At 39.1% G+C, this 18,204-nt stretch overlaps 1 protein-coding gene across 3 annotated transcripts in view; it reads right to left on the bottom strand.

Annotated features, from left to right (window-relative positions):
* Window positions 1–654: 654 nt before the first annotated feature.
* Window positions 655–18,204, bottom strand: part of LOC143280122 (TLC domain-containing protein 4-B-like) — a 24,258-nt gene continuing 6,708 nt past the window's right edge. For all 3 annotated transcript variants that reach the window (XM_076584677.1, XM_076584678.1, XM_076584679.1), the window contains exons 3-7: window positions 18,190–18,204; window positions 16,308–16,366; window positions 13,867–13,961; window positions 9,985–10,058; window positions 655–8,791 (exon numbers count right to left, since the gene is read on the bottom strand). The exon at window positions 18,190–18,204 is cut by the window's right edge and continues 75 nt beyond it. In XM_076584677.1, the coding sequence (XP_076440792.1) occupies window positions 8,449–8,791; window positions 9,985–10,058; window positions 13,867–13,961; window positions 16,308–16,366; window positions 18,190–18,204 (586 nt within the window). In that variant the 3' untranslated portion in view covers window positions 655–8,448. The remainder of the gene's footprint in view (window positions 8,792–9,984; window positions 10,059–13,866; window positions 13,962–16,307; window positions 16,367–18,189) is intronic.

Raw genomic sequence — 18,204 nt, 5'->3', positions numbered from 1 at the left:
ACGACAGCAAAGATAAGCCTTCAAAGATGAGAAATTTGTAAACATCTTAATTTTCATTACTTTGACTCGAATGATGTGTTTTTGTATAAAGCGAAGAATTGCTGGCTGCAACTTCTGCCAGGTTTTCGCCTGCTGCCTCACTTAAATATTATGTTGACCTGCAGAGCTGGAAATATCTATCCCTCAACCAAGCAGTAATGCCACGATGATTCCAACCATTAACTAACAGCATCCAAAAATGTCAAACACTGTGATCACTTTGTAGTCATGCCAATTGTAGCTAGACTTGTTCAAAAAAATGATTTTCATGTTTTTTCATCAACTGTATGAAAAACAAACAACTCATGAGGGTAAGAAATAGTAAAAAGAGTAATAAAAAAAAAAATGGGGCGGGGGGAGATAAAATTTTGCAAGACAGTATTGTAGCACAAAGTTGCAGCCTTAACAATGGATACTGTTGTAGACATGAAAGAACACAGTATGAGTTTGTGTGTAATGCTGTGCTTTGCACCTTTCTTCCAAAAGATTTCATCTGTTATTCAGAAGTCAACGCACATGCTCATGGATATATATCAAAATATATTCACACACACACACACACACACACACACACAGAGACAAACACACACACACACAAACAAACAAAATAAACATTTTTCTTTAATCGCATGAAAAACATTCCACACAATCATGTGTGCTCAGTGAGACAATGCTGGTAACAACAGAAAGGACGTTTTGCTGCTGCAAATGAAAAGTGCACTGATCAGAAAGTCTGATCTGCATGTACATGTGCAAGCACGTATGCACACACGCATACACACACACACACGCATGCACACACACACACACACATGCACACAAGTACACACACACACACACAAGTACACACACACACACACACACACACACACATATCAAGAGAAAAAAAAAAAGACATACACCATGAGGTGAATGAGTAAACATGACAAGAAACACTTCATGTCCAGGTGCATGTAGTGGCAAAATAAAGTTAGGAAAAGAAAAAGTCAGCAATTATCTTTTACAATATATACCCAATATAATGCCCAGTGTAAACACACACATGAACACTGTTTCAAAAAATAAAAGAAACCTGAACAAACTGTTTACACATATGTCAAGGAGGCAATGCATGTTGTGTGTGCGTAAGTACACATGTAAGTATAAATGTGTATATATATATATATGTGTGTGTGTGTGTGCACTTGCGCATGTGTGCACGCAAGAGCATGCATCAAAGGTGTTTTTTGTGTGAATATACTCAGGCATTTTACCATTGCTAACCACATGATTCTGTGTAAAATTAAATACTTTTTCTTCATTCAAAAAATTAAAAAAGGAACACTGCAAATGCATGTGCATTTTTTATACCCGATACCTGTGTACAGATATGTGCCTGTGAGTGTATATGCACAACTCTCATTTTGTGAGAAGTGAAAAAACAATCAATTTTACACATAACACATAGAAAGTGAAAGTGTTCGAGACAGGATAATATGAGCTACAATGTCAGGACCTTTCTTTTGCTTTTTTTTTTCTCTTTCTTTCTTTCTTTTTTTTTTTTTTTTCTTTGAACCTGCAAGGAAAAATGCTGAGAATTCCAGAGTTTAACTCTCTCCATACGAACGGCGAAAGAGAAGACGTTAACAGCGTTTCACCCCAATTACCACCATCAAAATATTGCAAGCGGAAGGCTCTTATACTGAAGAGGTGAATGTTGACAAAGAATACCACAATTCTGACGACGGAAGCAAAAGGTTGGGTCATTCAGACACCCACTGGACATCCGAGGGGTCTGTGTAGAGGAGAAGAGAGGACTGGCCATACTGAGTGAGTTAATAAATGTTGAACCAGACTAAGAACCAGAAATATTTTTATACAACCCTAAAACTTTGAAGCTTTTGATCCCACAACCATGACATACAGACAAAATATCAGGATACATTCCACATGCAGATACAGCAGCATGTAAAACCAAATAAGAATAAGGAGAAACAAGAGAGAGACAGAGGCAGACACACACACACACACACACACACACAGAAAGAGAAGGAGAGAGAGAGAAAGAATGCATTTTTCCATTGTGCATGGTATGGTTTATAACGAAACCTGAAGCTGGAAATATCAGTCCAAAAACATGCAGACACAGAAACAGATACTCACAACCAAACACACAGACACAGACAGACAGACAGACATACATACACACACACACACACACATACACACACACACAATCAAGACCAGGTGATTACATCCTGAAGTAGAAAATTCAAAATACAGACAGACACACAGACAACTGAGACCATGTGACTACATAGAGAATAGACTCATTTTTCTTCACACACGCAAGTCAATATAAAGACGCTGCAAAATAACAGATGTCAATAATTCAAAAGTGCTGAGGTTTCATCAATCAAGAAATGATTTTTAAACACTCATCATAAGCAGCATCAAATCTGGTGGTGAACAGTACTGAAGTAAGAAAAAAAAAAAAAAAAAAAGAAAAAAGCTTTCAGTTGTCTCCATTTAGCAATGCAAACACTGGAATATCAAACCCCAAACAAAAACATCATTGTAATAATTCTTTTATGCTTTCAGAAAAACATTTTTTTTTGTAAAATGAAAACAGGAAAAAAACACAAACACTAAAGCTACAACTCAAGTTCTTTCAAGTTAAATTCAACACATACATTTCACTCAAGAGTACACTGTTCACACCACAGACAATAATGAGTAACAAAATGGGGGAGAAAGAGAGAGGACATAGGGAGAGTGAAAGAAAGAGAGAACGATGAAGATAATGCCCTTTATCATTGCATATGACTTCCATTATAATAAAATAAAAAAATAATGAAAACTACAAATGCAATCATTGCCAAATAATGCACCTACACAACATGTGTGTGGCATGTAGAACTGTCTGTCCTTCAGATTCAGTTTCTCACCATCTCATTGCATTCAGACAAATCCATATACGCTACACCACATCTGCTAGGCAGATGCCCGACAGCAATATAACCCAGCACGCTAGTCAGGCCTTGAGTGCATATACATATATTTGTGTACCTACCTATTGATTGATGTGGATACTTATACAGCGCCTATCCTCGGTCAGAGGCTCTAAGCGCTTTACATACACAGGGACATTTGCACCACAGGCTGCCTACCTGGGTACAGCCTACTGACGGTTGCCACTGGGTGCTCATCATTTGTTTCCTGTGTCATTCAATCAGATTTCAGACGCACATGCATACACACTCAGACAGACATTTTACGTGTATGACCGTTTTTACTTATTTACCCCACCATGTAGGCAGCCATACTCCGTTTTCGGGGGTGTGCATGCTGGGTATATTCTTGTTTCCATAACCCACCGAACACTGACATGGATTACAGGATCTTTAACGTGTGTATTTGATCTTCTGCATGCACATACACACGAAGGGGGTTCAGGCACTAGCAGGTCTGCACATATGTTGACCAGGGAGATCAGAAAAATCTCCACCCTTTACCCACCAGGTGCACCGAGATTCCAACCCGGGACCCTCAGATTGAAAGTCCAGCGCTTCAACCATTCGGCTGTTGCACCCGTCAGAGTGGATTTCTTCTACAGAATTAAGCCAGAGGATGACACATGTTGCCATGGGTTCTTTATCAGTGCCTGCACAGGGGCCTTGGTTTATCATCTCATCCGCGTGACAAGATGCTCAGTTTGATTTTCCAGAGAAAGGGCGAGAGCTGGAATCGATCCCAGACCCTCACAGACACTGTATTGGCAAATAAGTGTCTTAACCATTCTCCCACCTTCCTTCCTATCTGCCAGTGTTGAGGAGTGGAGCAGAACACTCACACACTAAGACAGAACACTCACACACTAAGACAAACAGGTGAAATAACACAAGACGTACCCACTGTTTCTACATATACAGCCACATACACTCATCAATGAAATCATCATGGATATATCGTAAAGTTTGATTTGATTAAAGGCAACACACATAAAAACCCACTTTTCTCTGAAAGAGAGCAGTAACAGAGTTTTTTTTAAATATTTTTTTTATTGAAAGTACCAGTCAGCATGCATTCTTTGAATATTCAAAACATGAAACAGCGCATATGCAGAAGTGTGTATGTGACTCTGCTTTTGAACAATTATAAACCGAAGTTCTGTTCAAAACACGAAACAGTGCACACGTAGGAGTGTGTATGTATGTCTGCTTTTGAACAATTATAAACTGATGTCTTTCATACTGAAGTGACTCTGTCATTTGGCTGAAGAAAAAAAACAAAACAAAAACAACAACAGAAAAAAACACACACGTTTGTAATCAGCAATTACACTAAACTCAGGATAAAATTTGTGCAATTTTTCTTATATGCCTTTTAGAATTCTTCACTCGCATTACTTGTGTTTATCAGCAGGTCATGGCTTAGTATTTCATCACCCAATACACACACGCACACACATATATATATCAATATATATATATACATATACATATTATATAGATGTATAAGATGTATACAGATATATATATATATATATATATATAGAGAGAGAGAGAGAGATGTATACAGATATAAATAAATGCAAAATGCAATGCAATTTAAAGGTGGACCACCCACAGCAGTTGAGGACCAGCAGAATCAATGCCACACTGGTCCTCTGTGACCAGATGTAAATGTCAAGGAATTTCTTGCTCTGCTCATCCATGCACATGGCACAATCTCTACAGTCAGCAGTGTGAGTGGCAGGACGCTGAACAACATTCCTCCACATACACAAACACCTGCATGTATGCATGCACACTCTGTCTGTCTGTCTCTTTTCTTCTTTTTTTTTTTTTCCTGATATGTGTAAGTAGATTAGATTTCATCCTGCTTCCCTCCAACACCTACACATCCCCCACCCAACCCCATCCCCTCTTGAAATGGACATGACTGTTTTCTCAAAAAAAAAGAAGTCTGGTCTGTCTGGTCTGGCCTCTCTGTCTCTCTCTCTCTCTCACCCTGCCTCCTCCCCCCTCCCCCAACCTTCCCTCTCTCTCATACACAAAATGACAAGAGAGAACTATGTCTTATAATGTCACTAATAAACAATTGTTGTCAGACACTGTTTCAGTGTGATTCGGGCCAATTCCACACAAGAGCAGGTGTACGCATCGACAAATATCATCCTACAGAAGAAGAATCAGAAAAAGTTTTGGAGATCATAGCAGATGATTTCGTTTAAAAAAAAAATGATGATAATAATAATAAAAACAACAACAACAACAATAATAATAATAATAAAAATAACAACAACAAAACAACAATAGTAATAATAATAATAAAAACCAGATGCTTTGAATGCAACTTGAACAGTGTCAACTGACAGAGACTTGAATCCCATTGTGCGAGATCCTATTCATGGGTCATGCTGTCAAGATCACTTATGTCTCCCTAGGTACATCTTAAAAGAACAAAACCAAGCAGCCGCAGAAACCAGCAAGGATACTGCAACTGTGCAAGTTAATGCTGTTACTTAATTTTTATTTTATTTCAAATAATTTGTGAATGACTGTTTCAAGGAAAAAAAAAATCATTGTGACAGGATACTCTCATTTAAGTGCTATTAGAACTTGTGTGTGATTCATTATTTAAAGATGCAGAAAAACAGATGGACTGAGAGAGAGGGAGAGGGACAGAGAGAAAGAGAGAGAGAAGCAGCAGCATAAAGAAAGTTTTGAACAGTCTGAACAGTTTAATTCAAACTTAGGTCCCAACGGGCATGCATTCAGTCTAAGACGAACATACAAGTAACATGTGACAGAAATCAGTGCACTACAGTCCTATACATTCAAACACAGAAAATATAATAAACTACCTCATTCAACAAACAAGCAAGTACATGATGTAGTAAGTATACAGCAAGACAGTTACAGAAAGTGTTGTCATCAAAGTCTCTGGTCTCTACCTTTATACCTTATTTATGGAAAATAAATTCATAATGACATGGATAAATTTTGCAAGTATAACAAGTTTGGATCTACGTTGTGTATTCATAAGGCTTATCAATTTTAGAGTATTGGGGGGTGTTGGAAGTATTTATTCATCATTACTGACCATCAATTTTTAATGACTGCGAATGAACAACTGAATAACAAAATGAAATTCAGCATCGTGTGGTGCTGCAAGTATTTGCATACCATTACTGAGGTGCAATTCTTAACGACTGGGAATAAAGAACTGATTAATAAAATGACATTCAGAATTGAGTGGCGCTGGAAGTATTTCTTCACTGTTACTGACCTGCACGAACAATTGAACAACAAAAAGAAATTCATTGCAGACTTCATTCAAGTTTAACAGTGTATGCTTTCTTGTCTAGGTATTGTTTCAGTTTCAATTTCAGTAGCTCAAGGAGGCGTCACTGCGTTCGGGCAAATCCATATACGCTACACCACTTCTGCCAAGCAGATGCCTGACCAGCAGCGTAACCCAACGCGCTTAGTCAGGCCTTGAGAAAAAAAAAGAAAAAAAAAGAAAAAAAGGTGAATAAATAATAGATACGCTTACATAAATAAATAAGTAAATAAATAAATAATAATTATGATATAAAAAAAAAAGGTATTAATAGCAGTCTATCCAGCTGAACAGGGAGTTCATGGCTTGAAAGTCTAAATTCAGTCATGGGCTGTAGGAGAGAGTATGACTAACAAATATTTTTCTGAGGAAAAATTCTTTTTAAACACATGATAGCTGAAACACACACACTCTTGAATTGTTTCAATGAATACACAGGGTTTCTCCAAACAAAAGAGAAACCAAGATAGTTTAAAAGTCAATGAACATTCTGGAGCCAGAACTTTCCAGAATCACACACTGATTCAATGAAAAGATTATACCAAAATCACAATGCCCCAGCTTTTATTTCAATATTCACTGGAAAATAATCCAATTCAACAAGGACTAAGCAAGATACGGTTGAAGTTTTCATGCCTAGAATCATTTTAAGGAAACATACCGGTAACTGCAACCTATTACAGGTTAAAATTGTTCAAATCCCCAAACTTCACATCCATGCAACCGCAATGGACGGACACATTTCTCAAACAAATCAATCTGGACAGCTAGCGGCAAATGATCTTTTCTATTTTTTTCTTAAGCAGGAAACCATGATACTATTTGCAAGTGTGCAGTGCTCCTTGATTGCCTCCTTCCATGAGCGATTGTAATTAAAAAGGCCTCCAAAATATTTATAATTCCAGATTGAGTCAACCATTTGATCCTTAAAAATAAAGGGGGAAAGGGGTGTTAAAAAGGCCTCCCAAGTACTTATAATTCCAGATTGACTCAACTAATTGATCCTTATGATAAAAGGGAAAAAAGGGGGTGCCTCATAGACAGAGAAAAGCAGGAAGTCTGGAGAAAGACTTGGACCGTAGAGAAGTAGAAGAAAGAAGAGAGAGAGAGAGAGAGAGAGAGAGAGAGAGAGAAGGGACAGGGGTTAGACAAGAAGACCTCGTCTGAAAGTGTTTATTGTCAGGGGTTGTTGTTTTTTTCTTTCTTTTTTTTTTCTTTCTTTCTTTCTTTATATCTTTTTTTTTTTTTTTTTTGCTACCCCATCATCTACACCATTCCAGTGGCATTAATCCCACACTGCTCATTCCTAGTCCCCCTAACAAAGCAACACCAGAATTCGTCTGTGGCAGTCCCAGCGTCAACAGTCCACAGAGAACCACTGATGTTACATCACTAGGAGGCTACAAACTTTGTTGCAGAACAATACGCCTGCTTAGGACACCACCTACTGAGAACCCTACTGCAGACAATCATCGTTTAGTTGCAGAGCAAGACACCTGAGAGAGGTTTGACAGAAATCTGAATGAGCCCCAGTCCTACACTATGAGACGCTTGATGAAGAAAGACATTGGCATGCATCATCAAGAAGCAAGAATATGATATCACACATGATATCACACACACACACACACACACACACACACACACGGAGTAACATACACACCAGTGCACATACACAAAGTAACTGTATTTCTGTGACAAGTATCTGGCCTGGATGAAGAGGAGACAAAAAAAAACAAACAAACAAACATAAAAGAGCAAAAGAAGAACAACAAAGCGCCAAACAAACTTAACACACACACACACACACACACACACCAACACTCATCAACAGTAAACATCAATTTCAAGCATTCACAAACCTTTCAAAAGAATACATCATTTTTCTCTCTTTCTTTTTTTCTTTTTCTCTTAACTTCATCTAACTGCAAACTGCAATATGCTTTCACCAACACTAGAGAAACAAACCTATTTCTGAAGCAACTTGTATTCACACACACACACACACACACACACATGAGAGAAAAGTGAAAAAGGTAAAAAAAAAAAATTTTTTTTTCAAAAAGAAAAACCCACACCAAATTAATTCACTTTCACACCTGCATGTCCCTTGTTGTTGAGGCAACCACCACCATCCTCCCGGTTTCTCCGGAGGAAAAACATCTCCACCACTCTACGGCACCCCGTGTAGATTTTGTAGAACCAGTACAGGTTGATAATGTCTAAGACGGCACAGGTGATCACCAGCACCAGCTGTATGTGGCCCAAGCGGTTGAAGGGCTCAGTCCCATACACGCTGTACACCTTCAGCCAGTACGGAGGCATGACTGCGATGCGCACGGCGAAGAACGTCACAGCCATGGCGATGCCGTTAGCGACGAAAAGGGGGCTGCTTTTGCTGTAGCCCAACACGTTCAGGAACCACCTGAAAAAATGTTTAAGTTGAGGGCTGGTATTTTGTGACATTGGTAATTTATTTTTGGTCTGTTGTGCGTGAATAACTCGCCAAAAACCTCAGCTTATATCAAAGATTGACGTAAGCTTACAGCTTACAGCTGGGTCAGCAACAAAGTAAGAGCTGTATGATGAATGGTTTCTCCACTGCAATGAGAAATCATTTACAGCTTAGTCTTTTGAGCACTTGATAAACATGGAGCCATTTGCACAACAGACTGCCTACCTGGGTAGAGGCTGAGCCAACTGAAAGCTGCCTCTGGGAGCTCATCATTTGTTTTCTGTGACATTCAGTCAGGTTTCAGTCATGCACATGCACACACACATTCACACTAACGTGTAACTTTTGATGAATATGACCGTTTGTTTATTGTCCCACCATGTACCCAGTCATACTCTATTTTCAGAGTTGTGCATGCTGGGTATTCTCTCGTTTCCATAACCCGCCAAACGCTGACATGGATCACAGGATCTTTAATGTGCATATTTGATCTTCTGCATGCGTATTCACACTGAGAGGGTGCAGTCACAAGCATGTCTGCTCATGTGTTGACCTGGGAGATTGGAAAAATCTTAGCCCACCAGGCGCGCCATGGACTGAACTCAGGAAACTCAGGTGCGAATCCAGAAGTCTAACCATTCAACAACCACAACCGTGCAGTGATGAGGGCTAATATATCTTACATCATTCAGTATTATTTTGACTTGATGAACAGGGGTGGTGGCAGAAGGGTAGCAACAGAGGGTGGAGTTCTGTCGGCTAAACATTACTTTTGAATCTAATATCACATTTCAAGTCTTGCACAACAATCAAAATGTGACAGAAGTGAAGGCATGCATACACAAGGCTAAATATTTTCACTGCAATGTGCAAATGTCAGAGTAAATGCCCTCCAGGAAATGTGATTTATGCTTTCATTTATTTCATGCCCCATTTTAGATTTTGCTAGTCTAGCAACTAAAGAGCAAATACTGGCAATCATATGACAATATATTTTTCAGGGTAATTAAGAATGGATACTTGTCTCCTTTGAAATCTTTCAGTATCTACCTTCCCACAGGAGCTGCTACACTGAAAGCTGTATTCAAACACTTTATTTTGGTCAAATGATGTCTGATACATCTGATTATTTATCATTAGGTCCATCAAAACACTTGTCTTACCTCTGGTTAACGAAAGGAGTTGAGAATTCTGCCACAAGGCGGTAGTTGGCAAAGTATGGAAGCACCCCGTAAGTCTGTGACACACACGCATACAACAGAAACACTGTTAGATGTGGATAAATTCATATATAGCAGTGTTAACAGTATGCTCTCAGCTTCACAACAGAAGGAATATTTGCAGTGTATATACTGTAAACTACCTTGTAAGCACCCACTCCCTCTTTGCATAAATTTCACTTTTACCCCTTTAACTTCTGGAACTATTGGTGCTTTTTGCAAAATAACCAACTTCTAAAAAAAATTACACAAATTAAAATTATACTCAAAAGTATGTAAAAGTACATATTTTCTTGAAGAAAAATGAATGGAGAATATAAATTATCATAACTTCATTGTTGACAGGATGAGATAACTCCCAATCAGGGGAATATAACTCTGATTTTTAGAGAAAAAATACACAGAATATTTGGGGGGGGGGGGGAAGAAGAAAATTCAGGTATGTTTATTTTATGTGTGAAAATAGTGCTGAAATATAAGCTAATGCATTAGACACAACAACCAAGTGCAAAATAAGTTGTTTCCTGCACTATCATGTTGTTTTAAACATAAACACTATACATAACAACTCACATACACCCACACACACACACTCCCACCAAAACACCCACAAACACTATCACAGAATAATACAACACAAAAGCTCACTGTAAACAATATTTGTCTTGAAGCTTTCTTTTGGAGGGTTTCATAGTAGATGAAAACCCAAAAATGAAGGCTTCAAGCTAAAATATTGGGGTTTTTTTTTTATATCCACTTCTGACACGCCCCCGCCCCCTTCCTGTTGATGTTTCTATCATGTTTTCATAGCTGCTGTTGTTGACGTTGTGTGGAAAATCAAACAAAATTCTAGCCACCTCTTCTCTACAGTATGTTCTGCCAGCTTTGTTGACATGCTCAACAGCTTTTCACTTCATACAACACTAAACAAAGTCCAGCCAAAACTACCGGAGAAACTGCTTCAAACACTCATCAAGGCAGTTGCTTTTGCAAGGGAGGTAAGTGTATGCAGCACACCTGATTATGTAGTTACCCCTAAACTGTGGATATGTCTGTGGTCGTAAGAGAAAGGCTTAAGTTGAGGATGGGCATTTACTGGGTACTTGGACATTTGCAGGGGCCCATTATCTTCCTTATTTTCACCACAAAGTACTGGTTGGACATTCATCCCATGCGTTATTAAACGTGCAACATCAGAAGGATTCTTCTTCTTCTTCTTCTATGTGGGCTGCAACTCCCACGTTGACTCGCATGTACACGGGTGGACTTTTCTGTGCACTGCCGTTTTTTACCCCACCATGTTGCAGCCATACTCCATTTTCAGGGGTGTGCATGCTGGGTATTTTCTTGTTTCCATACCCCATCGAGTGCTAACATGGATTACAGGATCTTTAACGTGCATATTTGACCTTCTGCTTCTGTTTACACACAAAGGGGGTTCAGGCACAAGCAGGTCTGCACATATGTTGACTTGGGAGATTGGAAATATCTCCGCTCTTTACCCACTAGGCGCCGTTAGAGATCGGAAAAATCTCCGCTCTTTACCCACTAAGCGCCGTTACCGAGATTCTTCGAACCTGGAACCCTCAGACTGAAACTCCAATGCTTTAACCACTCGGCTGCTGCGCCCTTCATCAAAAGGATAATGCCCAGAGTTAAAAAAGAAAAAAAATTCACATGTACAACTGCAGAATTTGTTCCACGGCATTCCGGTGACTGGTAATGATTAACGAAAATTAACCACCCAGATTTATTTTCTTTTTATTGATATTCATAAGAAATGATTGAGGTGTTCACTTGCTGTGAACGTGTTCTAAGATACTTGACAGTTTGTATTCCTGGAAGCTTGTGTAAGATCTTAAGAAATGAATGATAATACTCCATGATGATAACCAACCAGTGTATAATCCAGCTGCTTGGCTGTTTCTATCAGAGTATTTATGGTGTTTGTTTATTTTTTGTTTTGTTATTTTTGTTCTTTGTTTGTTTTTTCTTCTTTATAAATGTCCATTAAGATGCTGTTGTTGTAAAATGTCAACCTATCAAAATGGAATTAAAAAAATGTTTAAAAAAAAAAATCAAAAAAAATCACATGCACAACTGTAGAATTTGTTCCACGGCATTCCGGTGACTGGTAATGACTTGAACTGACTGAGTGTGCAGGGGCAGACCTACCGGTAATCCTCTGCAGACAAGTTGAAAACAAAACGCTAGCCACTAAAACAAGACAATGCATCAAGGAGTGACATCATTATATGATTATTGCACTTAGGTCTTTCACTACCTTTTAAAAAAAAAATTTTTATTATCATAATTATTATTTATATATTTATGTAAGCTTATCTATTATTTATTCACCTTTATTTTATTTTATTTTATTTTATTTTTTTTTTTCTCAAGGCCTGACTAAGCGCGTTGGGTTACACTGCTGGTCAGGCATCTGCTTGACAGATGTGGTGTAGCGTATATGGATTTGTCCGAACGCAGTGACGCCTCCTTGAGCTACTGAAACTGAAACTGAACTGCCCCGTCGACACAATGATGACAACACCATGCAGACATTCTATCCTTTCATCTCTGGTTCTAAATCTGCACTGCTTTGTAAAAGCAACATGATCACAAATAGCAAACTGAATTATTACTTTATATTATCGGTTCATGATCATTTTCTTTTCTTTTCCTCTCTCTCTCTCTTCAAAATGGGGGGGGGGGGGGGGGTGGGGGGGGGGAAGAGCTTACATGGTATTTTACCCTATGGACAACTTTCAGCCAAAGGTGTGGAGCGGGCGTACACTTGATACTGGGTGTTTACATGGTAGTTTACGGTATTTGAGTACACAAATGGAATGGCTTGTTAAGTTTCAGCCAGCTGTGTGCACACATTTTTTATCAATGTTCCACATTGTAACTTATATGTGTAGAGATAGACAGAGAGAGAAAGAGAGGGAGGGAAAGGGAGAGTGTGTATGAAGGAGAGAGAGAGAGAGAGAGAGAGTGTGTGTGTGTGTGTATGAACCACGTTCTGTGAATTAATATGTCACATGCTCCATGGCAAACCAGTAAATTACACCAAAAGCCTTCTCTTGATCATAGGGGCTGAGTTATGCATAAGTTTGCTTGCTTAGCACAGAGAATTTTCCAAAGTCGATGGAATGAGCTCCCTCTTTCAGTTTGTCAGGTCTCTGCACTCAGCTCTTTCAAGTCCTGCCTTAAAACCTACCTCTTCCCAAAACAGCCCCCCACTCCACCTACTCCCTTGCCCCTTCCTTGTCCACAGTTTCTCCAGCTTTCTATTTACATGTATTTATTTTTATGTACTTTATATCTATATTTATATATTCATATTTCATATCTTATGTATTTGTTTATTTGTAAGTTTTGTGGATACGGATCCTACTGACATCCCAGGTTGCAAAACTCACTTTTGACCAAATGATCTGATATGCTGATTATGATCTCTACAAGTTCTTTTTTTGTCATTTTGGCAAGATCAAAGCTGGCTTTTTCCAAATTTCATCAATTTCCATAGTACCTATCATGCCATTTGTAAGTGCCTATTACACTGTTATATAATTTTGTAATGCTGTTTTTTGTCCCCCTTAATTTTGTGATGTTGTGATGCTGTTTTTTGTCACTCATAATTTTGTGATACTGTTTGTTTGTATTTTTTGTCCCCCAAGACTTTTTCAATCCTGATAACGGTCTCATTATCCATGATGACTTTTTGATTTTTTTTTTTCAGAGCCACACATTAACTATGCAATAACTACAAATGAAGTAAAATCAACCATTTTTTTTGCTTACTGCACTCAAGTACAGCCTTACCATCACATAGTAATACGCATACATGGACGCCCCATGGTGGAAAAAGTAGAACACCTCCCCAATGTGTTTGTAGTGTATTGTCATGATCACCAAATCTGAAAAAAAAAACACAAAAAAAAACTGTTGTACACATGGGTCAGACCAACAGCAGCCACAACACAAACGTGTTTCTTGCAACACCCACCCACCCACTTGCTCAAGCATTTCAATGTCATACATCAAGTCACTGTTTGCATCCAAGCCAAACATCCAAATAAATTCCACATCTGCATGTACTTCTGCAATTAAAGGTCAAAGGTCCCATGACAGTTTAATTCTATGGCCATCGGAGCAGTGATTCATTATCCACTGTGTCCAGGGCTCGGCATAGGAAGGTGGGGTCTAATCCTCTCCTCCAGCCAAACCAAACTTCCCAAACAAAGTCAGGTACCCATTCACATCTTGATTGATATGGACACTTATATAGCGCCTATCCTCGGTCGGAGACCAGCTCTTAAGCGCTTTACACACACACAGAGTCATTTATACAGCAGGCTGCCCACCTGGGTAGAGCTGACTGACGGTTGCCATTGGGCGCTCATCAATCGTTTCCTGTGTCACTCAATCAGATTTCAGGCACGCACACCTACACACTCAGACAAACATGTAACATTGAACATTTTATGTGCATGACCGTTTTGTTTATTTACCCCGCCATGTAGGCAGCCATTCTCCATTTTCAGGGGGTGTGCATGCTGGGTATGTTCTTGTTTCCATAACCCACCGAACACTGACATGGATTACAGGATCTTTAACGTGCGTATCTGATCTTCTGCGTGCGTATACACACGAAGGGGGTTCAGGCACTAGCAGGTCTGCACATATGTTGACCTGGGAGATCAGAAAAATCTCCACCCTTTACCCACCAGGCGCCACCAAGATTCGAACTCGGGACCCTCAGATTGAAAGTCCAACGCTTTGACCACTCGCCTATTGCGCCTGTTGAGTGGGGAAAATCAATCAGTGACTTTCCCAAGGTCACAACACCAAGTCAAAAGTGGGGGATCGAACCCTGACCAGTTGATCAGAAGCCCAACGCCTTACTGATTCTGCCACAGCGCCTCACGCAATTCAAGTATTAAAACACACACAAAAAAGAGGAGACAGTGAGTCAGTGAGTGAGGCTAGGTGTAGGGTCTGAGGGTATGGGGGTTGGTAGTAAAGGTACAGATTGATAGAATATAAACTGACAAGCAAGGTTGGACAGACAGACAGACAGACAGAGACAGACAGACAGGGAGAGGGACAGACAGAGACACAGAGAGAGACTGACAGAGAAATATAATTATATATGGATATAGATAAATTATTCAATAAAAGTCATGGCCCCTCACAGCAGAGTTACTGTGAATGAGCATTCCAAAACAATAAAGTCATACTTATAGTATACTAATGACAAAACACAACAGTAAATGATATAAAATAATAAACTATTAACTGAATAACGCACAACTAATATCAATTAACTACATAATGCATTTCAAAATTTGAACACTTTATACAAGTAAATAGTAAACCGCTTCCATTCTTGAGGACATATAAGCAGGACAAGTTGAAACTAAGTTGAAATAACTGACAGACAGAAATCTCCTCCGTCAATCAAATAAGCACAACACAGCACAAAGTGAAACAGATGGAGAAACAGACACAGTGAGAGAGTGGGTTGTCATTAACTTACTCTTCTTCACAAGGCATATTGACACACCAAACGACAGGTGCAATAGCCGAGTGGTTAAAGCATTGGACTTTCAAGCTGAGGGTCCCGGGTTCGAATCATGGTGACGGCGCCTGGTGGGTAAAGGGTGGAGATTTTTACGATCTCCCAGGTCAACATATGTGCAGACCTGCCAGTGCCTGAACCCCCTTCGTGTGTATATGCAAGCAGAAGATCAAATACGCACGTTAAAGATCCTGTAATCCATGTCAGCGTTCAGTGGGTTATGGAAACAAGAACATTCCCATCATGCACACCCCCAAAAGTGGAGTATGGCTGCCTACATGGTGGGGTAAAAATGGTCATACAAGTAAAAGCCCACTCGTGTGCGTACGAGTGAACGTGGGAATTGCAGCCCACAAACGCAGAAGAAGAAGAAGACACACCAATGGAGAAAAAAAAAAGAGAAAAAAAAAGAGAAAGAGGTGCTCCATGAACCACATTCAACTGAGCTGGGGAGGGGGGGATGGGGGGGGCTGGGGGGGGGGGGGGAAGAAGGAAAAAAACAAACTTAATTCTAACTTACTTAGCTTTCACATATTTCTATTTCATTTTGTTTATGTTGAATAGTAAATTACTGCACCTGTGTACAGACAATAAACTAGTCTTGATTCCTATTTTATTAATTATTGCTTAAAAAAAAAAAAAAAAAAGTGAATAAAAAAAAATTTTTTTTTCTGTCACTGACCAGAGGCCATGTAGCCAACAACTATTGCACAGCTAGTCCTCACAGCTGGGGCATCCCACCTGAAAGCAAAAAACCATTATTCTTTTCCGTTGTCCAGTCTTTTTCTCAAATAAATAAATATCCCAATACATAACAACAATACTACTACTATTTGTATTTCTTTTTATCACAACAGATTTCTTTGTGTGAAATTTGGGCTGCTCTCCCCAGGGAGAGCGCGTCGCTACACTACAGCGCCACCCTTTTTTTCTTTTTTCTTTTTTTTGTATTTTTTCCTGCGTTCAGTTTTGTTTGTTTTTCCTATTGAAGTGGATTTTTTTACAGAATTTTGCCAGGATCAACCCTTTTGTTGCCGTGGATTCTTTTACGTTCGCTAAGTGCATGCTGAACACGGGACCTCGGTTTATCATCTCATCCGAATGACTAGCGTCCAGACCACCACTCAAGGTCTAGTGGAGGGGGAGAAAATATCGGCGGCTGAGCCGTGATTCGAACCAGCGCACTCAGATTCTCTCGCTTCCTAGGCGGACGCGTTACCTCTAGGCCATCACTCCACATTAATGATGATAATAATGATGATGAACACTATATTCTGCGCTTTCTTTTTCTCAAACAAAGCTCAAAGCGCTTTACATTGAACAACAACTCACCGACTAGAAAGAACGAAACAATAAAATGAATCAGTTTACACAAACTTCAGACAGACATCATGACACAACTCGTCCAACTCACTCACTCGCACACACACACACGCGCGCGCGCACACACACACACACACAAACACACACACACACACATTTGTAGCATGTATAAGACACAGTTTGGAATTGTGGTGGACAAAGATAATCAGTACTGGTTAAATAAATGGGTCTTCAGAGAAGATTTGAAAAAGGCTGTGGAGGAGGAAGTCTAATGTTACACTGAAGGCGATTCCAGATTATTGGACTGAAAAAAACTTTCAGAATCAGCTCCTCTTAATAAAGAGATCATTGATTTTATTTATATATCTAATTTGCATGCACACACACACACACACACACACACACACACACACACACAAACATACACACAGAGCAGCAGCAGCAGCAGTAGCTGTAGCATTTGTAAAGCTGTGATGAACCATGGAAACATTAGCACAACAATATTCATACTAGACCGTGCTATATACTACAGTTTTGAAAAAAAACTCACAAAAACCTGCCATCATTTCCTTGCTGATACAGGTTTGTTGATCAACACTTGCTTCAAAACCAATGTAAAATTCAGGACCTGATATAAAAGCATGTGGAACTGGTACAGATGTTAGCCAAGCCATTTCAATTTTTGAACCCTGTATTCATTGAGTGTCTTGTTTTTCAGTGCCTTTTTTTTTCTTTTTTTTTGTGTGATTCATTCTCATATGCTGTGCTCTCATTTGCTCTTCCATTATATATCATCCTTGGCTTTGTTATGTTGTATAACACTAACTAGCAGTCACTACAAGTTGCTTCTGAATTTTGGTGAATCTAGGTCATTACTGACTCAATGAGACAACATGGAATATCAGACACAAAAAAAAGGCTGTTTCTACTGATCCAGCATGGATTTAATCTTGTTGATATAATAAAGTATTCTGTAATCTGTAACAGTTACATCACATGTCATCTGAACAAGCTTTATGAGCAAGACCTACAAAACATCTTCTGGGCAAGACGTACTGAGCTCATGCCACCAACCAAATGCACATAAACATGAACCACAACCAATGAATTTATTCTTCATGATAAAAAAAAAAAAAACCAAAAAAAATCAGAAGACATCAATCATCAGGCACATCATTTATGTTTTTTGGGTTTTTTTTATATGTTTGCATGTGCTTTTATCTGTTTCATATTTCACTTACCATATAGGATCTTCA

The sequence above is a fragment of the Babylonia areolata genome, chromosome 3 (genome assembly GCF_041734735.1).
Source record: "Babylonia areolata isolate BAREFJ2019XMU chromosome 3, ASM4173473v1, whole genome shotgun sequence".
NCBI classification, from domain to species: Eukaryota; Metazoa; Mollusca; class Gastropoda; order Neogastropoda; family Buccinidae; genus Babylonia; species Babylonia areolata.
This window is presented reverse-complemented; position numbering and strand designations above follow the sequence as displayed.